This window comes from Pipistrellus hanaki (assembly GCF_964339955.1).
Source record: "Pipistrellus hanaki genome assembly, chromosome: 13".
Classification (NCBI taxonomy): domain Eukaryota; kingdom Metazoa; phylum Chordata; class Mammalia; order Chiroptera; family Vespertilionidae; genus Pipistrellus; species Pipistrellus hanaki.
In genome coordinates, this window is record NC_140515.1 from 29,274,237 (window position 1) to 29,292,795 (window position 18,559).

At 41.5% G+C, this 18,559-nt stretch overlaps 1 protein-coding gene across 2 annotated transcripts; it reads right to left on the minus strand.

Moving 5' to 3' along the window:
- Positions 1 to 7,087: 7,087 nt before the first annotated feature.
- Positions 7,088 to 18,401, minus strand: MBD4 (methyl-CpG binding domain 4, DNA glycosylase). Of its 2 annotated transcripts, none has more exons than XM_084902599.1 (8): positions 18,115 to 18,401; positions 16,312 to 16,533; positions 15,035 to 15,885; positions 12,142 to 12,216; positions 11,931 to 12,065; positions 10,331 to 10,480; positions 9,765 to 9,868; positions 7,088 to 7,391 (listed from the first exon to the last, which is right to left on the minus strand). In XM_084902599.1, exons 1-8 carry the CDS (start codon positions 18,201 to 18,203, stop codon positions 7,314 to 7,316), a joined length of 1,704 nt encoding a protein of 567 aa, XP_084758725.1. In that variant the 5' UTR covers positions 18,204 to 18,401; the 3' UTR covers positions 7,088 to 7,313. The 2 variants fall into 2 exon arrangements, with proteins under 2 accessions (XP_084758725.1, XP_084758726.1); XM_084902600.1 differs by having other exon boundaries at positions 16,312 to 16,529; positions 18,111 to 18,372.
- Between the last annotated feature and the right edge of the window lie 158 nt (positions 18,402 to 18,559).

An 18,559-nucleotide genomic window follows, 5' to 3' on the forward strand; every position in this document is an offset into this window, starting at 1 on the left:
TACCTCTGCATAACACAACCCATACTTTTCCTTCAGACCGCTTATCACAAGTATGTAAATGAAGGGTTGCACTGGCAGCCCTCGTGCTTAATGAGCTTGGGGTCTTCTTTTCTTTGACGTTCTTTAACATTTTCCAATCTGAGTTACTTTAGGCTGGGGCATGCCCTCTCCAGCTTGCCATGGTCTCCACCATTCCCTGTTGTCTCACACGCAGATCCGTTCTTTTTAATGCGTTTTGTTCAGGTAGACCTTTGTGTTCGAAACTCCTGGTTCGATTGGTTGATGTTGTTGTTTTAATAGATTGTGAACCAGGACCTCATTTCTTTTGCTCTCTCACCTCTTGAGCCCCAGCACCTCCACTATGCCAAGTGGGAGCTCAGGAAGTATTTGGTGAATGAGTGAATGACAGACCTAACGGGTTGGCTCTATACTCACTTTACAGATAAGGACACTAAGGCACAGAGAGGCCCAACATCACACAGATGATAAGTAGCAGAGCTAGGACATGAGGACGTGAACTCTGGTTTGCCTGGCCCCAGAGCTGTGCTCTTAGCCATTATCCCAGGCTGTCACTGATTTCCTGCCAAGTTTCCATCTTTTTGTGCCTAAAATGATATAAACTCTACTCTAGTTATCTCCCAAAGCTGTTTTGAAGATCAAATGCATATGGGAGTGTTCTAAAATTCAGAAGAGATATAGCATTATTAAAAACATTATCACTATAAATTTTCTTCTAAAACCAAAAACTCCTCTGCCTACAATCCTTCTGTTACTGCCAACTAGCTTCCAGAATAAAGTTCAATCTCTTAAGCCTGACCCCACCTGTCCAATCCAGGCCTACCAGCCTCTCCGATTTCTCCTTACTTGTCCCTTCTGCCTCACCATGTATGTATATCCAAACTGTATTTGACTGTGGTTCCTCAGGTACCCCTTCCTATTCCCCCCAAAATCATGCTGCTTCCTCCCTCTGGAATGCTCTTCTCTTGTCCCTGCTTCACTTGATTATTTTATACTGACCCTTCCAGAGTCAGCTCAAGCATCATCACCCCCTGAAGCCTTTCCAACTCCTTCCTCGTGTCCCCTCTAGTTTGCCACAGCCCCCATGCTTAGCTCCATCATTGCATTGACCATATTTTTTCTGGGTCAAGATGCGTTCTGGGTTTTTCCTTCCCAACAGACTGTGAGTTTCTCAGTGACAAGGACCGTGTTTTGGTTCCCATGCATTCCCAGTGTCCAGTCTGACACAAAATGAACGTGTGATGCATTTGTTAAAGTCTCTTTACAATGCCCACGTGTTCCGTTTGTAGTCAGAAAACAATGAGTGCACATCAATGTGGACATGAGTGAGTGCTACTCAACAACCCACTTATTATTTCTTTGAGGACAAGATGCTGAGGACTACTGAGAATTTAGCCATTCATCAAATCAGCTTTTACTAAGAATCTCCCAGGGCTTGGCACTGGCCTGGTGCAGATCCAAACAAGGCTGGGTGCCCAACTGCAGTGCACTGGCACAGAACAAGGTAGGGTAGCCAGAGGGGTAATGAAATGCTCTCAGCCGGAGGAGAAACACAGATGGAGAGACCCATCATGAAGGGGGGACATGACATGCACCTTTGAGAATGAGTCTGGTTTTAAGGAGTGGAGGGACAGGTGTGGGCAACAATGCTGGCAGGGGGAGTGGATTTCAGGGTTACTCAGCATTTTCACAAGTTGCAAGCACATTGTGTGTGAAGGAGGAGGTTAATGAGAAATAAAGTTGGAGTCATCTCGAATGCTAGGTTAAAGGGTTTAAACTTTACCTTGCAGACTATAGGGACACATTTAAAATATGCTCTTCACTGCTCTCGCTACTTCCACTTGTGCCCTATCTAGACCCCCCAATCCATGGTCTACCACAGAAGAGTCACTCCCTCATCTGAACCCCTCCAATGGCTTTATTAACAGCTTTCGGTGCTCTTAGAATAAACACCTCCCTCCTAACAATGTCCTACAAAACTATCCTTGCTGGCCCTGTTCCCTTCACCTTCCTCGTCTCCTCCCACTCCCTTCTCCCTTGATAACTTGGTCCAGCTCTACTGGCCTTCTTCCTTTTTGTCCAATTAGCATTATTAAAAACATTATCACTATAAATTTTCTTCTAAAACCAAGCTCTGTCTTGGTTCTTAGTTTTGGCATTTGCTGTGCTTTCTATGAAGAGCATAGACGTCCCCAAGTTTCCTTCGGGACTGAGCCCTTCTCAGCATATAGTTCTCAGCCTAAGTCATCCCTACCCAAAGTCACCCCACCCTCTTTTCTTTTAAAAATATATATATATTTTATTGATTTTTACAGAGAGGAAGAGAGAGGGATAGAGAGCCAGAAACATGGATGAGAGAGAATCATCGATCAGCTGCCTCCTGCACACCCCCTCCATGACCCTGTCCCCACCTAATCTGGTTCTCCCAGTAGCTCCCCTAGCTCTGTGAAAGGTACCTCTATCTACCAGGTCACCCTAATTACCAGCCGGAGCATCTTTTTGATTGCTCTTTTCCTGTTCCTCATCGGATCAGTCCCCAAGTCCCTGTAGTAAGTACCCTCTGGTCTGGCCTTTCTTCCTCACCTCCCAGTACCTCCCACTCCCAACATTCTGAGTCTGCCAATCCAGTCTCACCCTTCCCAGTGGCTTCTCCATCTCTCGGCTCACAAGATCTTTCATGATCTTATCCCTTCTGACCTCTCTTGCCTCTCACTTCCAGCAACACTCAAACCATCAGCAACTTCCCGAAGACACCATGTCTCAGGTCTCTGTTCCCTAGGACTGGAATGCCTTTCCTCCCCCTTTTGGCTTGGAGAACTCCTTATTAAGCTCCAATGTAAAGAGGTCTCTTCCAGGACCTTACATCTGTTCCTCCCCATCCGTGTTTAGCAAACCTCTTACTCCCGGATGTGGCCCTGGCCCAGCGTTCACTCTTTGTTCTGTAATCATCTGTGTATGTTTCCTTCACCTATGATGTTGTAGTGCCTTGTCAAGGACTGGTCCCACACCACGCTTTTGACAGAAGACTTCATGCCTCTCCTCCGGCAGTACCAAACGCATTAATGTCCAGGGAAGAAACCGGGTGAACCTGGGCCTGGATACCTTTCCCAGGTTTCTAAACCAAGGCAGTTTGACCCACTCTCCCAGCCCAGGCATGGAAATCTGAGAAATGTGTATGACCCACCCCCGACTCCCTGGCAACCCCTCCCCCAGAGGGGGACGGCACAATAAGATAGGCGCCTTCTGTGCTTGCTCTCACTGCACTTGCGCGCGTCTGCCCGCCTGCCTGGGCTGAGAGCTTCCTGGAGGCGGCACTGCTTCCCTGGAGCGGGAGCTTATGGAGCATCGACGGAAAAAAGGCCTCGAACTTTTCATAGGAATAGTCCATGGTTATGGGCGCTGAAGAGAGGAAGATCTGTGTATGTGTGTGTGCGCGCGCGCGCCCACGCGATCACTTTCTTTTGCCGGAGTGTCGAGATTTCTAAAAACAGTAACTTCAAGTTTTGCGAGAGAGTTGAGACTCGCAGGGCGTGAAACAGTCGGTTGCCAGGACTATGGATGTGAACGCCGCCAGCCGCTGTCTTGCACTGGAGACTCGGGGAGCAGGGAGCAGACTGGCGAGGGGCGGAGAGCCTGTGGATTAGACTCTTTTCACCCGTCCTGGGAGGGGCGTTAGGAAACTAGCGGTGGAGAGTTCGTGGTTTGGCGAAAAGGCAAGCTTTCTTAGTTTGACCCAGTGGCCCCTGAATCTGGAGTGATAAGCCCCTGGTTTTCCAATAAACCGTGGGATCGTCAGAAGGTCTCCGTTTTTCCATCTCAGCGTTCTCATCCAAAGAACAGGCCCTGTTTTAGGAACCCACATGAGTCGTGGCATATAGAGGCAGCTTTTTTATATGCTTTGCCACTGCAAAACAGCATGCCACGGCTGGGAATTACAGAATCCGAGAACCGGAGTATTAATAAATATTTGAAATGCCCATCATAAACTAAATGTGATCTATCCACACAATGGGATATTGTTTACTCGTAAAAAGGAATGAAGTAACGGTGTCGCACCATGCTGCAACACAGATGAATCTTTTAATTAAAAATTTATATATATATATATATATATATATATATATATATATATATATATATAATTGATTTCAGATTGGAAGAGAGAGGGCAAGAATAGAAACATCAATGATGAGAGAGAATAATTGATTGACTGCCTCCCACACACCCCACACTGGGGATCAAGCCCACAACCCTGGACATATGCCATTGGCCAGAATTGAACCCGGGAGGCTTAATAAACATCATCTAATAACTGGATAAACTAAATGTGATCTACCCATACAATGGAATATTGTTTACTCATAAAAAAGGAATGTAGCCAAACCAGCCAGGGCAACATAGATGAATCTTGAAGACATTGTGCTAAGAAGCCACACACAAAAGGCCATATCTAATTTAATTTATAAGAAATTCCCAGATTAGGCAAGTTTATAGACACTGAAAGCAAATTTGTGGTTACCAAAGGCCCAGGGTGGTAGAGGTGGGGGCATTGGGTTTGACTGCTAACAGGTACAGGGTTTTTTTTGGGAGGAGTGATGGAAATGTTCTTGAGTGCTTTTTCTGGGTAAAATACCATCTTCACTGAAGTGCATTATTTTTGTGACTCTCCACAACTTGAGGTATATATTTAGATCATCCTTATGGGCCACCTTAACATATTAAGCACCCAGCCTGTTTTGTCTTCCGGGCGGAAAGTATAGTGTTAGTCACTGGTGACTAAATGGTCACTTTTGTAAGGCTCCATTTAAAAACTTACATGTACTAACTTAAAAATCATAGGCACCATAATCCCATTCTAAAGAGGTTAGGAATCAGGTACAGAGGTCAGGCAACCTCACATGCAGGCCTGGCTGTGGCACTCCTGATGGATTCTGGGGGAGGGAATTTGACAATGGGCCCTGCCACACCTGATGCCCTAAACCTGGTGAGCTTGCCCTACCCTCCAACCCCAGCAGTGGCCTAGGGTTTCAGAGGCCTCTCTATTCTCTTAGCTGCAGTATTAGGGCATCTTGTCTCTACACTAGGGGTGTCGAACTCAATCAGAGAAGGGGCCAAAATCTAAAATCCAGCCTAAATCGAGGGCCGAATGGTTTACTGAACAGTCATAAACTGACAATGTCATAAACTGACAGAGGAGTGCAATGATGACAGCGCGGTGCGGGCCACATTGCAAGGCCTGGCGGGCTGGATTGGCCCGAGGGCCTTGTGTTTGACACATGTGCTCTACACCTTACCCCCTTTGTTCCCCTTATTGTGTGTGCCTTTCTCTTTCCCTGGGAGGGCCTCTACAGAGCCTTTTCAACTTTGTACCCCTCCCTAGCACAGAGCTTTGCCTTGGTGAATGCTACTTTGGTATTTATTAAATAAAAAATGTTATGGGGAGTTATGAAGGTGATGTTTGCCTTTGGTGTGTGTATGGCCAGTTTTCCTGTTCTCTGGTCAAAATCCATCCCTCAAGAGACAAACTTGCTCACTAAAATGGAAACAACCAACACCCCTGCAACGCACTGCATTCTGATTGTATTCACACATTATCTGACAACAAAGGTAGTTTCCTTAACAATTTCTTTATTTATTCGATCTCTTTAATTTTCAAATCATACCTTAAAATGGCACTTGGTCATTGAGACTTAATAGGATTATTTTGTTTGGCGAGTTCTTTCATAAGCAAATGCTTCAGTATTGAGCTATAACATTATAAAACCTGTATTAAAAATGACATAAAACTTAAAATGTCCTATCCTCGCCGAAACCGGTTTGGCTCAGTGGTAGAGCGTTGGTCTGTGGACTGAAAGTTCCCAGGTTCGATTCCGGTCAAGGGCATGTATATTGGTTGCAGGCACACTCCCAGTAGGGGGTGTGTAGGAGACAGCTGATCGATGATTCTCTCTCATTGATGTTTCTAGCTCTCTATCCCTCTCTCCTCCTCTCTGTAAAAAAAAAAAAAAAATCACTAAAAATATATATTTTTAAAAAAATGTCCTATCCTCCAGCTGGAAGATGAAAGATGGTAATGCTTGAGTTTTCACAAAGGGATCAAAGTATGAGCTAGTATGAGCTACACGCTGATACTATGAAATAGAGCTATGGGCAGATATTCACATCAGGTTATCAAATTAATGCTGGGGTCAAATCTCCAATTCCTAAATGCCAACACATGACGAGAAAATAATCTTATTTTTCTTTTGGGGGGATTAGCTGTTTTTAGTCAACATTTATTATGTGATGAATAGTTTATTGATATTTCACAGAGAGAGGGAGAAGGAGAGAGAAACACTGATCAGCTGCCTCCTGTATACCACCAGGGATAGAATCTGCAACTTGGGCATGTGCCCTGACCGGAAATCAAACTGGCAGTCTTTGGGTGCACAAGACAACACCCAACGAACTGAGCCACACCGGCCAGGGCAGGAAATGTATTTTTAAAATTAACTGCCGAATACATACTGTACTATCTTTTTACAAGTTTGGCTACAAACTCTTTGATTACTTAATTTTAAAAATACTTATTTTAGAGAGAGAGAAAGAAGGGAGGAGGGGAGGGAGAACATATTTGGATAACACTCTAACCAAATGGGCTACCCAGCTTTTTCATTACTTCTTTTTTAAAAAAAAAAAATATATATATATATATATATTTTTTATTGATTTCAGAGAGGAAGAGAGAGGGAGAGAGAGATGGAAACATCATGATGAGAGAGAATCATTGGTCGGCTGCCTCCTGCCCACCCCCTACTGGAGATTGAGCCCACAATGCGGGCATGTGCCCTTGATCAGAATCGAACCTGGGACCCTTCAGTCCACAGGCTGACGCTCTATCCACTGAGCCAAACCAGCTAGGGCTCATTACTTCTTGATATAACAATTGTATAATATCATTTTTATAGAAAGAGAATAAAAAGTCTAATCTTTTCTCAAGGTGGAAAGAAATTTGCTTTGTATTATTGATAGTTTAGAAAAGTATTTTTCATCTTCAAATCACATTTCACTATTGGAAAAGTCATATACATTTTTAGGATTGTTATCAAATAACAATTTATTTTTTAAAGAAATTTCAAAACATGTTACAGCACGTTCAGTAGTAAAGATCTACCAGTGACACACACATTAAGAATTAGGTTTCTAATTGGGCCGATTAAAACCTATATACCTGGAAACATAGTTGGTTGGCTTAATGGAGCTCTGAAGAGTCAAAGCAATATATAAAAAGTGAGTTTTAAAACATCACAGAGTTTTTAAGACAGACTTAATTTTTCATGATTTTCCCAAAGCCAGTCATGATATTTATTTAACTTATGGTCTTCAGGGTGCACCTGTAAGAAATGAGTAAGTTAGTTAGAAATACATTTATAAAATTGATTTTTTAAAGATACAGTGGGAGAACGTACATTATGATAATAACCTGAAAATTATAACCTTTAACTTAACTGGATTCACAAATGTTCAAAATGATACCTTACATTAAGGTAATACTTTACAGTGTATAAAGTACTTTCCAATTTAGTACTGATCTTCACCAGAACCTGGTGCATGAAGGAGTGATAACATGACCAAGGAATAATATACCATTTCCAGTAGGAGGTTATTGACTCAGAGTTAAATGAATCACTCAGGTCACAATAAATGATGGAGCAGGGTTGGGCTTGGCCAGACAGACCTATTAGCTGATCACAGACTAAGAGGGCAGTGTAGCAGGCTACCTGGCAGTGCTTACCAGCACTACACACCCAGATGCCCATGTGCTAGGCCAGTGGTCGGCAAATGGTGGCTCTCGAGCCACGTGCGGCTCTTTGGCCCCTTGAATGTGGCTCTTCCACAAAATACCATGGCCTGGGCGAGTCTATTTCGAAAAAGTGGCATTAGAAGAAGTTTAAGTTTAAAAAATTTGACTCTCAAAAGAAATTTCAATCGTTGTACTGTTGATATTTGGCTCTGTTGACTAATGAGTTTGCCGACCAACTAAATAGAACGGGCAGCTGAGGTAGGATCCAGTTACCACAAAAATAGTTTGAGACTATTAAGAGAAACCCTAGTAGCATTCCAAGCTCAGACCTGCCTGCTTTCCTGTGGTGTACTTTTAAAGACTCGTAGGATTGTGACAGGAAGAAAACTACATCAGGCTTAGAAACATTACATGAATGTAATGACAGGAACAGGGCCAAATGACAAACTGCTGGAGGTCGGTCAGGGGTCACACCAAGGAGTCTTTATGGACTTGGGAGTGTCTATGGATCCTCTCCTTGCTGCCGATAACTGCATGCCACCCACTGCCCCTCAAGTTTGGAACAAAATTGTTTGTGACTATAATAGCATGTCTGTTCAACAAATATTGGGTCGGCAGCTAAGTAATTGCGGGTTTCACACATATATGGCTTCAGTTGAATTTTTAGGTTTGCAGACGTAGTACAAATGTAAAACACATTGTTATTTGATAGTTGGCTATTCATCTGTTAATCAATAAAAAAAGTTTTTTGATCTGTTTTGTAGTTTTCGTTTGGCGTTCGTTGAAAAATGGAAAATCAAAAGGAACATTTTTGTCATATTTTGCTTTTTTATTTCCTCAAAGGGAAAAACGCATCGCAAGCTCATAAAAAGTTATGTGCTGTTTATGGTGACGAAGCCTTAAAAGAACGGCAGTGTCAAAATTGGTTTGCCAAATTTCGTTCTGGTGATTTTTCACTCAAAGATGAAAAACGCTCTGGTCGTCCAGTTGAAGTTGATGACGCCCTAATCAAAGCAATAATCAATTCGGACTGTCACAGTACAACACGTGAGATTGCAGAGAAGCTTCATGTATCACATACATGCATTGAAAATCACTTAAAACAACTTGGCTATGTTCAAAAACTTGATACATGGGTTCCTCACGAACTGAAAGAATCACAGTTAACGCAATGCATTAGCAGCTGCGATTTGCTAAAGAAACATAATGAAAATGATCCATTTTTAAAATGACTGATAACTGGCGATGAAAAATGGGTTGTTTACAACAATATCAAGCGGAAAAGATCGTGGAGCAGGCCAGGTGAACCAACTCAAACAACATCAAAAGCTGATATTCATCAAAAGAAGGTTTTGTTATCAGTTTGGTGGGATTACAAAGGAATTGTCTACTTTGAACTCTTACCACCCAACCGAACGATCAATTCTGATGTCTACATTGAACAACTAACGAAATTAAATAATGCAGTTGAAGAAAAGCGGCCCGAATTGACAAATCGAAAAGGTGTTGTATTCCATCATGACAATGCAAGGCCACACACATCTTTGGTCACTCGGCAAAAATTAATGGAGCTTGGTTGGGATGTTTTGCCACATCCACCATATAGTCCTGACCTTGCACCATCTGATTACTTTTTGTTTCGATCTTTACAAAACTCCTTGAATGGTAAAAATTTCAATAATGATGATGATGTCAAATCGTACCTGATTCAGTTTTTTGCTAATAAAAACCAGAAGTTTTTTGAACGTGGGATTATGATGCTGCCTGAAAGATGGCAAAAGGTCATTGATAAAAATGGGCAATACATTACAGAATAAAGTTATTTAGTTCCATGAAAAAATTGTCTTTGATTTTCTTTAAAAAATCCGCAATTACTTAGTTGCCGACCCAATAGTTTTAGCCATAACAGTGGTCTTATTTTGCCTCAGAAACAAGAGATGTTCTAGCTGCTAGTGCACCTCACCTGTTTCCACTCATTGACGCAAAAAATTCGGTAGGAGTCGTTGCCATATTTGCCAATCCCGTGAAGCTCAATTGGATATCTCCATTGCTTCGTCAGATACTCATCTGAGAATGCAACAGCCCACATATCAGACCAGCCTCAAGAAAGACACTTTCCCCAAATGTGTGGTAATGGAGGAGAACAGCAGAAAGGGGCAGGGAAGAATCTTTCCTAACAACCCCAGTTGTGATTGCTCTTTCTGCCGAGTTCCTGAAGCATCTCTGTCTGAATACCTCACCTGTCAATTACTGACCATTATTATTTTGTGCTTACTCAAAGAGGTACTGTCCTGAGGGCTTTCTGCTTCAATGACTTCTTCCTCTAATTATGCTCACATGGCTGGGCAAAGATTTATTGCACGGGTTGATGGGTGACTGTGGCTTGGGGTAAGTGAACTGTTTTAAACGCCTTTGGTGCTTGAGCTGAACGACGTCTATTAATGTAGCATCCGTGGACATAAAAGTTTAAGGCGTGGCTTTCTTATGGAAGCACAGTTTATGTTTTTCCTTTGGGTATGTGGGTATTACCTGAGAACTTGATAATGGTTTTTGCTCGAAGTTCGTAGAGACCGATAGGTTTAAGAAGTTCTGACACCTCTCTCCAGTCTGCAGTTCTTGCTATCTCAGCGGAAGGATACTTCTCCAGAAACTCCCAAAGCACAGGAATTGCCATTTTACCTGGATGTAAAGATAACTATGTGATTACAAGCCTCCAGATGGGCTAATTTATGTTCAGGTACTTCCTCAACTAGAAATCTCATATAGAGCCTTTTTTTTTTTTTTTTAATACCATTATTGAGAAGTCATTACCTAAACCAATAACCACTTTGAGAGTGAAAAACCAACACCGATAATCTATTTGGTTAACAGTCCAGATTTTGCTGAAACCTGACCTTACATAATACAGGGGTGGGCACAAGTAGTTGTATGAGAAACAGAGTTTTTTCTTGTATTATTTATTAACTAGAGCCCAGTGCACAAAATTCGTGCACGGATGTGATCCCTAGGCCTGTCCGGGAATGAAAGCATCTGGCATAGAAGGGCAGATCCCAGCTGACCTCTGGGCCCTGGGCAGCACCTGTGTCCCCAAACCCCCATGCACCTCTCTCTGCCTGAGTCACGGTGCCCGAGTCCCCACGCAGAGATGTGGTGAGTGTGGCTGGATGCCACAGGCCGGGGTGCAGTAGGGGCCTCTGGGCTGCCCAGTGGTGCTGCACAGAAACCGGGCAGGCAGCCTGCTCTCTCGAGCTCTCTCCTGGCCAGCCTTTTGCAGACCAGCTCCTGCTTGAACCCACAGGGAGCCTGACCAGCCTGTGGTCTTGGAGGCTGTGGCCTGGCACACTTGGAAGATGCTGCACGGATGTGGGGTGGGTTCCTTGTGGGTGTCCAGTACATGAGCACAGGGGGCGTCCCGGATGTGTGCATGAGCCCTGGCATTCTGCTGGAAGGTAGCAGGGGGAGTGAGATCAAGCTTGGTGGACACCCCGCATTCTCACCACACCTTCATTCCCATCACCCCTGCACCTAGGTAGCTGGCGAGAGGTCGCAGCTCCTGCCTGAACTCTGTGTCACCAACACCTGCCATGTTCCGCACAGCCCCCCCCCCCCCCCCGTGGTCAGCACATGCCATAGCAAGTGGTTGAACTCCTGGTTGAAAGACTGCCAGAGGGGACAATTGCATATTAGGCTTTTATCCTATAAGGATTATTGTATGAGTTATTTTAAACCTACTTTTGCCCACACCTGTATTAGTTTTTACATAATCAAAGCATCAGATAAATAGTGTAAAAGCATAAAAAAACAGAAGGTGTCAATGACATTAAAGAAAGCATTCCATGAAAAAATGCTTTTATACATGTCTAAGGGTGGAGGGATGTTATGTACTTGATTTTCATTGATGACCAAAACTAATCTGAAAGTAGAAAATAAATGAAAATCTGCTCCTTAGTGCTATAAAGGCTAGTCTAACATTCTCATGGGTGAATAGCTTGAGGGCAGAAAGGGGAAGGCTTTTACCTGAGGTCACACAGACTCAAAATCAAACTTGAACACAGGCTTCCCAATCAACTCAGTGCTCTTTCTCATCATACTGTCTCTAATAAGGTACAGATTAAAATAATCCACAAACCTGAAGTGCGATTGAGAAATATAGTTGCTATGAGGAGCTTCCATGGGTCGTGAAAAAGTGTTTCTTGGACAAGATTAAAAGGTGACCGAGGAGGTGTCCACTTCTTAAAGGCTTTGCGACGTGGGGGGCTGAGAGCTGAACAAACACAATGCATCAGAGTCGGATATCTGAAACAGGTTTAAAATCTGATTTTCTGATTGGGAAAGGGTACCTTCTTTGTTGTATTTGCTGGAGAAATACAGGCTTGTTTTCCTTTTCTCTACTTGTGTCCGTGGGATGGTGTCTTCTGAAAAGGAAGAGTGAACATTGGTTGTAGAATCTATGGTTTTAGCCTAAAGAAATATTCAGGTATGCAAATAATAACAACAACAATAATAATAAAAACTATTATTATAAAGCATTAGGTGTTTGCCAGGCAGTATGCTAAACACTTTACAAAAATTAATCAATTTAATCCTACAAATGACCTCTGAGTTAAAGGACTATTTGATCTCCACTCTATAGATATAGCGGGCTCTGTAGCGCAATGGATAGCGCATTGGACTTCTAATCTCCACTCTAGAGATATGGAAATTGAGGTACAGAGAAGCTGAATAACTTGCCCAAGGTTAAGGAAGTAGTAGAGTTGAAATTCAAATCCAGGTAGTCTGACTCCTGAGTTCAGGACTTTAACAACTCCGTTACATTAGTTCTCTATAACTTATGATCAGAGTTCATAGTATTGAAACATTGGAAATAATATGGAATATTTTAAATTATGACACTTTTGTAGAATGTTGTCATTAAAATATTTTTGAGAATATGTCATGAAGACTTTCTTACATCTTTAACTTTCAGGTGAAAAAAAGCAATATTCTGCTGGGACCGGTTTGGCTCAATGGATAGAGCGTCAGCTTGGGGACTGAGGGGCCCCGGGTTCGATTCCGGTCAAGGGCATGGACCTTGGTTGCGGGCATATCCCCAGTAGGGGGTGTGCAGGAGGCAGCTGATTGATGACTCTCTCATTGATGTTTCTAGCTCTCTATCTCTCTCCTTTCCTCTCTGTACAAAAATCAATAAAATATACTTAAAAAAAAGAAAAAAAAAAAGAAAAAAATAAAAAAAGCAATATTCTACATGTGACCCCAATTTAATTTTAAAAAGTGTGTGTATACACACACACACATTTACATATACAGTATATGTATATATACACACATATATACATACACACATTTACATATATAGTATATGTATATATACATATATACATATATATTTACACACACAAATATATATACACATATACACACACACACACACACACACACACACACACACACATATATATATATATATATATATATATATATTTACAGAAATTAGACTAAAATAAACCAAAATGGTATAATGGTTGTTTCTGAATGGTAATTTTTCTTAAATTTTCTAAAAATTCTGCAGTGAACATTTTTACACTTACTAAAAAAAAAGGGGGGTCGGGGGGAGAATATAGACAAAACAGAACCCGTAGAAAAACCTAAGGTCACTATCTTCTAGGAAATTCAATTAATTTATCAAAGACTATTTGACAAGTGTTATCAGGCTTCCCGTTTCAAAAAAAAAATCTCATTTAACACTCCCTCTAGCCATATCCTTTAAATTTGAATGCCAGTTAATAATACCTTTTATTTGCATAGAGTAAAGCCATCTTTTTCACTTCTCATTTTACTTTACAATATTCTTGATATGAAAGACAGCACTAATAAGGGTTATTATTTCCATTTTACAGATGATGAAACTAAGACTTAGAAATTAAGCAACCATTCCAAAATGATAGTGGGAGTAACTGGAGACTGGGCCAAGTATCCCATTTTCCAGATAATTAGTTTAGGGTTTTTTGCCTTTCAAGTTTAAATAGGTAAAACCTATTAGAAAGTTAAAAAAAAAAGTAAGAACAAAGGAAACTGAGCTTACTGGCTATTTGATAATTTTTTATGGGTTTCTGTAAATAATTAATAAATTACTGGAGACTGGGAAATTTCTACTTAAGCCAGTGGGAGAGACTTTACTATTACACTGAACATCTGTTAACCTAAGGGTATTTCAACTTATATTGAGAACTAGACTTTATGTATAGGATAAATAGATACTTCTATTGGAATTGCAAAAGAATGTTTTTAATATTTATTTTTTCCATTATACTAGCAATAAACCTATATATGCCTAAGGGTTTAAGAAGCTCAAAGTCTTTAAAGAACAGACGTGAAGAATTCTTACGCAGGTCCTAGGTATATTTGGCCACCTTCTGTTAAAGGTGGAAAAATTCCAGGTATAGCAAAGACATAAAATCATGAGTGGGCCTGACAGCAGGAATAAAGTCTAATCCCCTGCTCCACCAATTTGTCCAGGCTGTCTCTTGTAGGGTTTAAGTAAAATTACTTTTGTTCTTTAAACGTTATTCATTATGCCATAATGAATAACTAATATTAGGGTGCTCAAATGGTCTCCTTTTTATTTCTTATTCACTGAGGTATTATAAAGGCAAAAGTCCTCAGCTCTAAACTATATTACGAATAATAGATGAACTATGTAAGTACAGTTTTGAATTATTTAGAGCTCTAAAACAGTTTAGAGAAGCATTACATCATCATAGATGATAAAAATGACTATGATATATATGAAATTGAATTGGAAGTCACACATCTGTAATAAATATTCTCAACCAGTTTATATATTAAAGGAGTCTTCCCCAAAACTTTTCCATGTGAAGCCTTTTCATTTCCCTCAAGTTGTAAGGTTACTGGCCGGAAAGATGGGAAGAAGGGAAAGGACTGTCCAGAGTCCGAGCTGCTGCACCAGGGAGAGATGTCAGCAGCTGTTCATGGCACAGTTCTCCTTTACTGGGGGCATCAAGGCAGTTGCCAGCTAACTCCCTCTGCCATAGGAAGGGGTTTGAAGATCAGTTAGACAAGGTACTAGGATCAATTAGTAGAATAGATCTCACTTTTGGCCCTACTTCTTCATTCTACCCCCACATCTTAACTGGTTACAGGCATGAAATACAGTATCCAGGAATATAAACTGCCTCATCACATCTTAAATAGCATTTTAAATGCACTGAGTACCTTGACATATTTTAACAGAAGTGGAATCTTTCTCAGTTTGTGAGCAGTTGTTGTCCATTTCAGAGCCACATTCTAAACTGTCAGTATGCAAATGTTCCTTCCTCTCCCCAACTTCTACTGTTGTTATTTCCTCAGGTTCTAAAAAGGTATTCTCACACGTGTGTTCTGCTTCTTTGGTCAAACATAATTTGTTTATGCTGCCCGAAGTTGTTTGTTCAAAACTAAAATTTGATCCTGAACGCAATGATTTTTCTTTTACAAGTCTCTTTTCTTCGTTGGTCACATGGATGGTCTTGTTGCTTGCTCTGGAATCAGAAACGCATAAAGTCCTATCAAGCTGACTTTCTTGTGCAACAGATTCACTTTCAGCTTCTGCCTCATTACACACAGATTCTCTTTTTCTGATACTCTGAACAGGATCTGGAAAACTCTTCAGGCACCCTGTTTTAGTTTTCTTAACTTGAATTCCTTTCACAGTAGTCCTCTTCTCTTTGGACTTTCTAACCTTTCTGGAGTCAACATCATTAACACCGTCACCTTCTTTCAAAAGCAAATGCATGGAAGTAAAGTCAGAGAGTTCCCTGCTAGCTTGGGACTCCAAACTACCACTTGGCAGAGGAAGCACATCTTTTTTCCACCTGCTTCTTGTCCTGAGGTTCCGGTTTGAAATGCTACTTTCATTTTGCAGCTGGGATGTCAGAGCTGCCGTGCTGCAGTCTTTATATTTTGACTTGGTGCCCCTTTTAGACGGTGCAGTAAAATCAAAATCCTCTGGTTTAAGAGACGTCTCTTCATTTTTGTGAAGATAATTAGCAAGTGAACTTTTGGATCTGAACTTCAGTCCTTGTGGGCTAAAAATGATATTAATGGAAACATTGATAGTAAATAAAAGTGACTTAAAAAGAATCAGACCACGTTTCAGATGTGTAATTAATAATTTCCAAATGTTGCCAGGGGGTATTTGTCATTTAAAATAAAAATAGTGATAAAATGGTATTTTTAAATAGTTTCATCTATGAGGAGGAATATGATACTATAAATTAATTTTACAAATATAACTTAAGTGCGACTTTATCATTAACCATTCACAGTAGGAGAAAATGTATGTACTTGTCCCTAAATCACTTGATAAAACTAATCAGTGACATTGAAGGAATACAATCCATAATGGTTTTACGGTAATAATAGAAAAAAGTCAAGATACCTGTTACGCTTTCACACTACCTGTTTAAACAAAATTATTTGGCTGCACTATCTTTACCACTTTGCATGCTCACCTGATAAAATATACATCATATCTCCCGGCTGTTTTTCCAGATAACCTTTGCTTCACAACTCTTTCCCATCCACATGGGACAGACTTATGGCATTCTGTCATTTCAGCACCACCACACTGAGCAGAAGCAATGGGCTCTTGCAGCAAGAGATTACACTCACTGCTGCTGCTTATCACCATTTGTTTTCCATCTACTCTTTCTGATCCCAGAGCATTTTCCTTGCTGAAAAAAACAAAGTATAAATGATTAGCTTATTTAAAATTGATTTTATTCTGCGTCTTTGATTTAAATCCCTGACAGAGCAGGAACCAAATGTCGCCATAAGGGCCATATTGACGTGGAGAGATAAAGCCAAACAGGGGTGAGGATTTGGATTATGGGAGAGATTAAAATCAGTATGGACCAGTTTTATGCTATCCTGTTTCCCCGAAAATAAGACAGTGTCTTATATTAATTTTTTCTCCCAAAGTTGCGCTAGGTATTATTTTCAGGGGATGTCTTATTTTCGGAGGATGTCTTATTTTCGGGGAGACAAGGTATGGGAATATCCTTCTGCCATCCACTGTCTTCCTATCTCTAACATGGGTTAAAAAGTGTTGCAAATCTCTACACAATGAAAAGCTCAAGCTATTTGCTAGAAACTTTTTAAAATTAATCAGACTTCTGATGACACTGGTATAATTTAAAAAATATGAACCAAATGCTGAGCTCAACCTAGAATCAACAGACCTGCTTACATGAGTCAGTGAAGAATCTTCCTCTTCCCCAAATAAGTGAGGTAAAAATGTTATATATACATACATTTTTCTCGGGGAGAGTATCACTTTCACCAGATTACTTACCAAAAGGTAATTTATGATACAGATTTTTCAAATCTCTTTCATTCTTGATCCTCATAATCTTATGAGGTAGGTTGGATAAAGATTACTCTAATTTTATTGATAAAATTGAGTGACAGGAAGATTAAATTATTTGCAGAGCTGTTATAAGAACCCAGGTCTACTAAATCTAATACTACTCCCCCTGTACTATTATTGAAAAACTTCAGTAGAGTATATCCTAATCACTAAATCACAAATTTCAAAAACTGAACGGGTTACAATGATGTCTACTACAACTTCTAGAAATAGGGAAACCAAAGAGCTCCTAATGAAAATTAGAATCAAAGTCTGACCTCAGTCTGGGTCATTTAATTTTGGGAAGCTCGGTGGAGCTTGAGAAATTATATAGTTCACAATTTTAGAGATAAGGAAACTGAAATCTGGTGAAAAGAGTACAAAGTCAACATACTGGGTTCAAATCCCAGCTCTGACAATTACACGTTCCTTAACCTCTCAATCTCCTTTCCTCGCCTGTAAAAAGGAGATAATACCTTTTAAGGTAATTCTAAGGATTACATTTTCAAAGAAAAATAAGTCACTCACTTTAGCCCCAGATTACACATATACAAGTACTCAATACATGACTGCAGCTTCCTCTGTTACTTCTCATAGGACACACTTTTGGGGCGCTCTTGGCTGCTGGTCCTGACCTCTCCTTCCTAGGACCCTCCTACTCAGGTAGACGTCTCCATGTACCATCTCCCTGCTCCTCCCAGCTCTCGACATTTTGGGTAAGAAAGTCGGGAGTACCCCAGGGCTGACCCCACCAGAAGAGTACTTAGTTCTAGCCTTAATTCCTAGTAAGGAACCCGTGAGCCCCGAGGTCTCTGTGGACTCTATAGGAAAGGCCCACCCACTTCTGTTCCCCCGCTCCCACTTTACAAGCGGTGAAACCGAGACCCGAAAGGGGGCGATCACTTGCCGGAGGTCACCCGGCCGCTCCGGGTCTGGGCTCTCACTAGGGGTGACGAAGGGGGCAGCTCCACTGTCTCCCCGGCTCGGACTCTCCATCCCAGCGGACTCCGGCTGCACCAGACGGGCCAACAGGGCGGGGGACGCCCAGGGCGTGGAGCAGAGTAAGATGTAAAAATGCCTTGGGCTCAGAATGCTAGAGGCTAAAACCTAAAGCTGAGGGCGGTAAAAATCTGTCAAACTCCATAGCCGCTTCCCGGCTGCCCGCTCCGCCTCAGCTATTTCCACCGCTCGGCCAATAGAATCCTTTTGTCGAGGAAGACGCCCCGCCCTCCGCCCATTCTGACCAATCGGGCGCGCCCCAGTTGCGCAGACGCGCCTGCTCGGCTCCAGTTCCTATCCCCAGTTTTCGCTCCTTTACTAGCCCTCCTTTTCAGACATGCGCACTTGGTTAA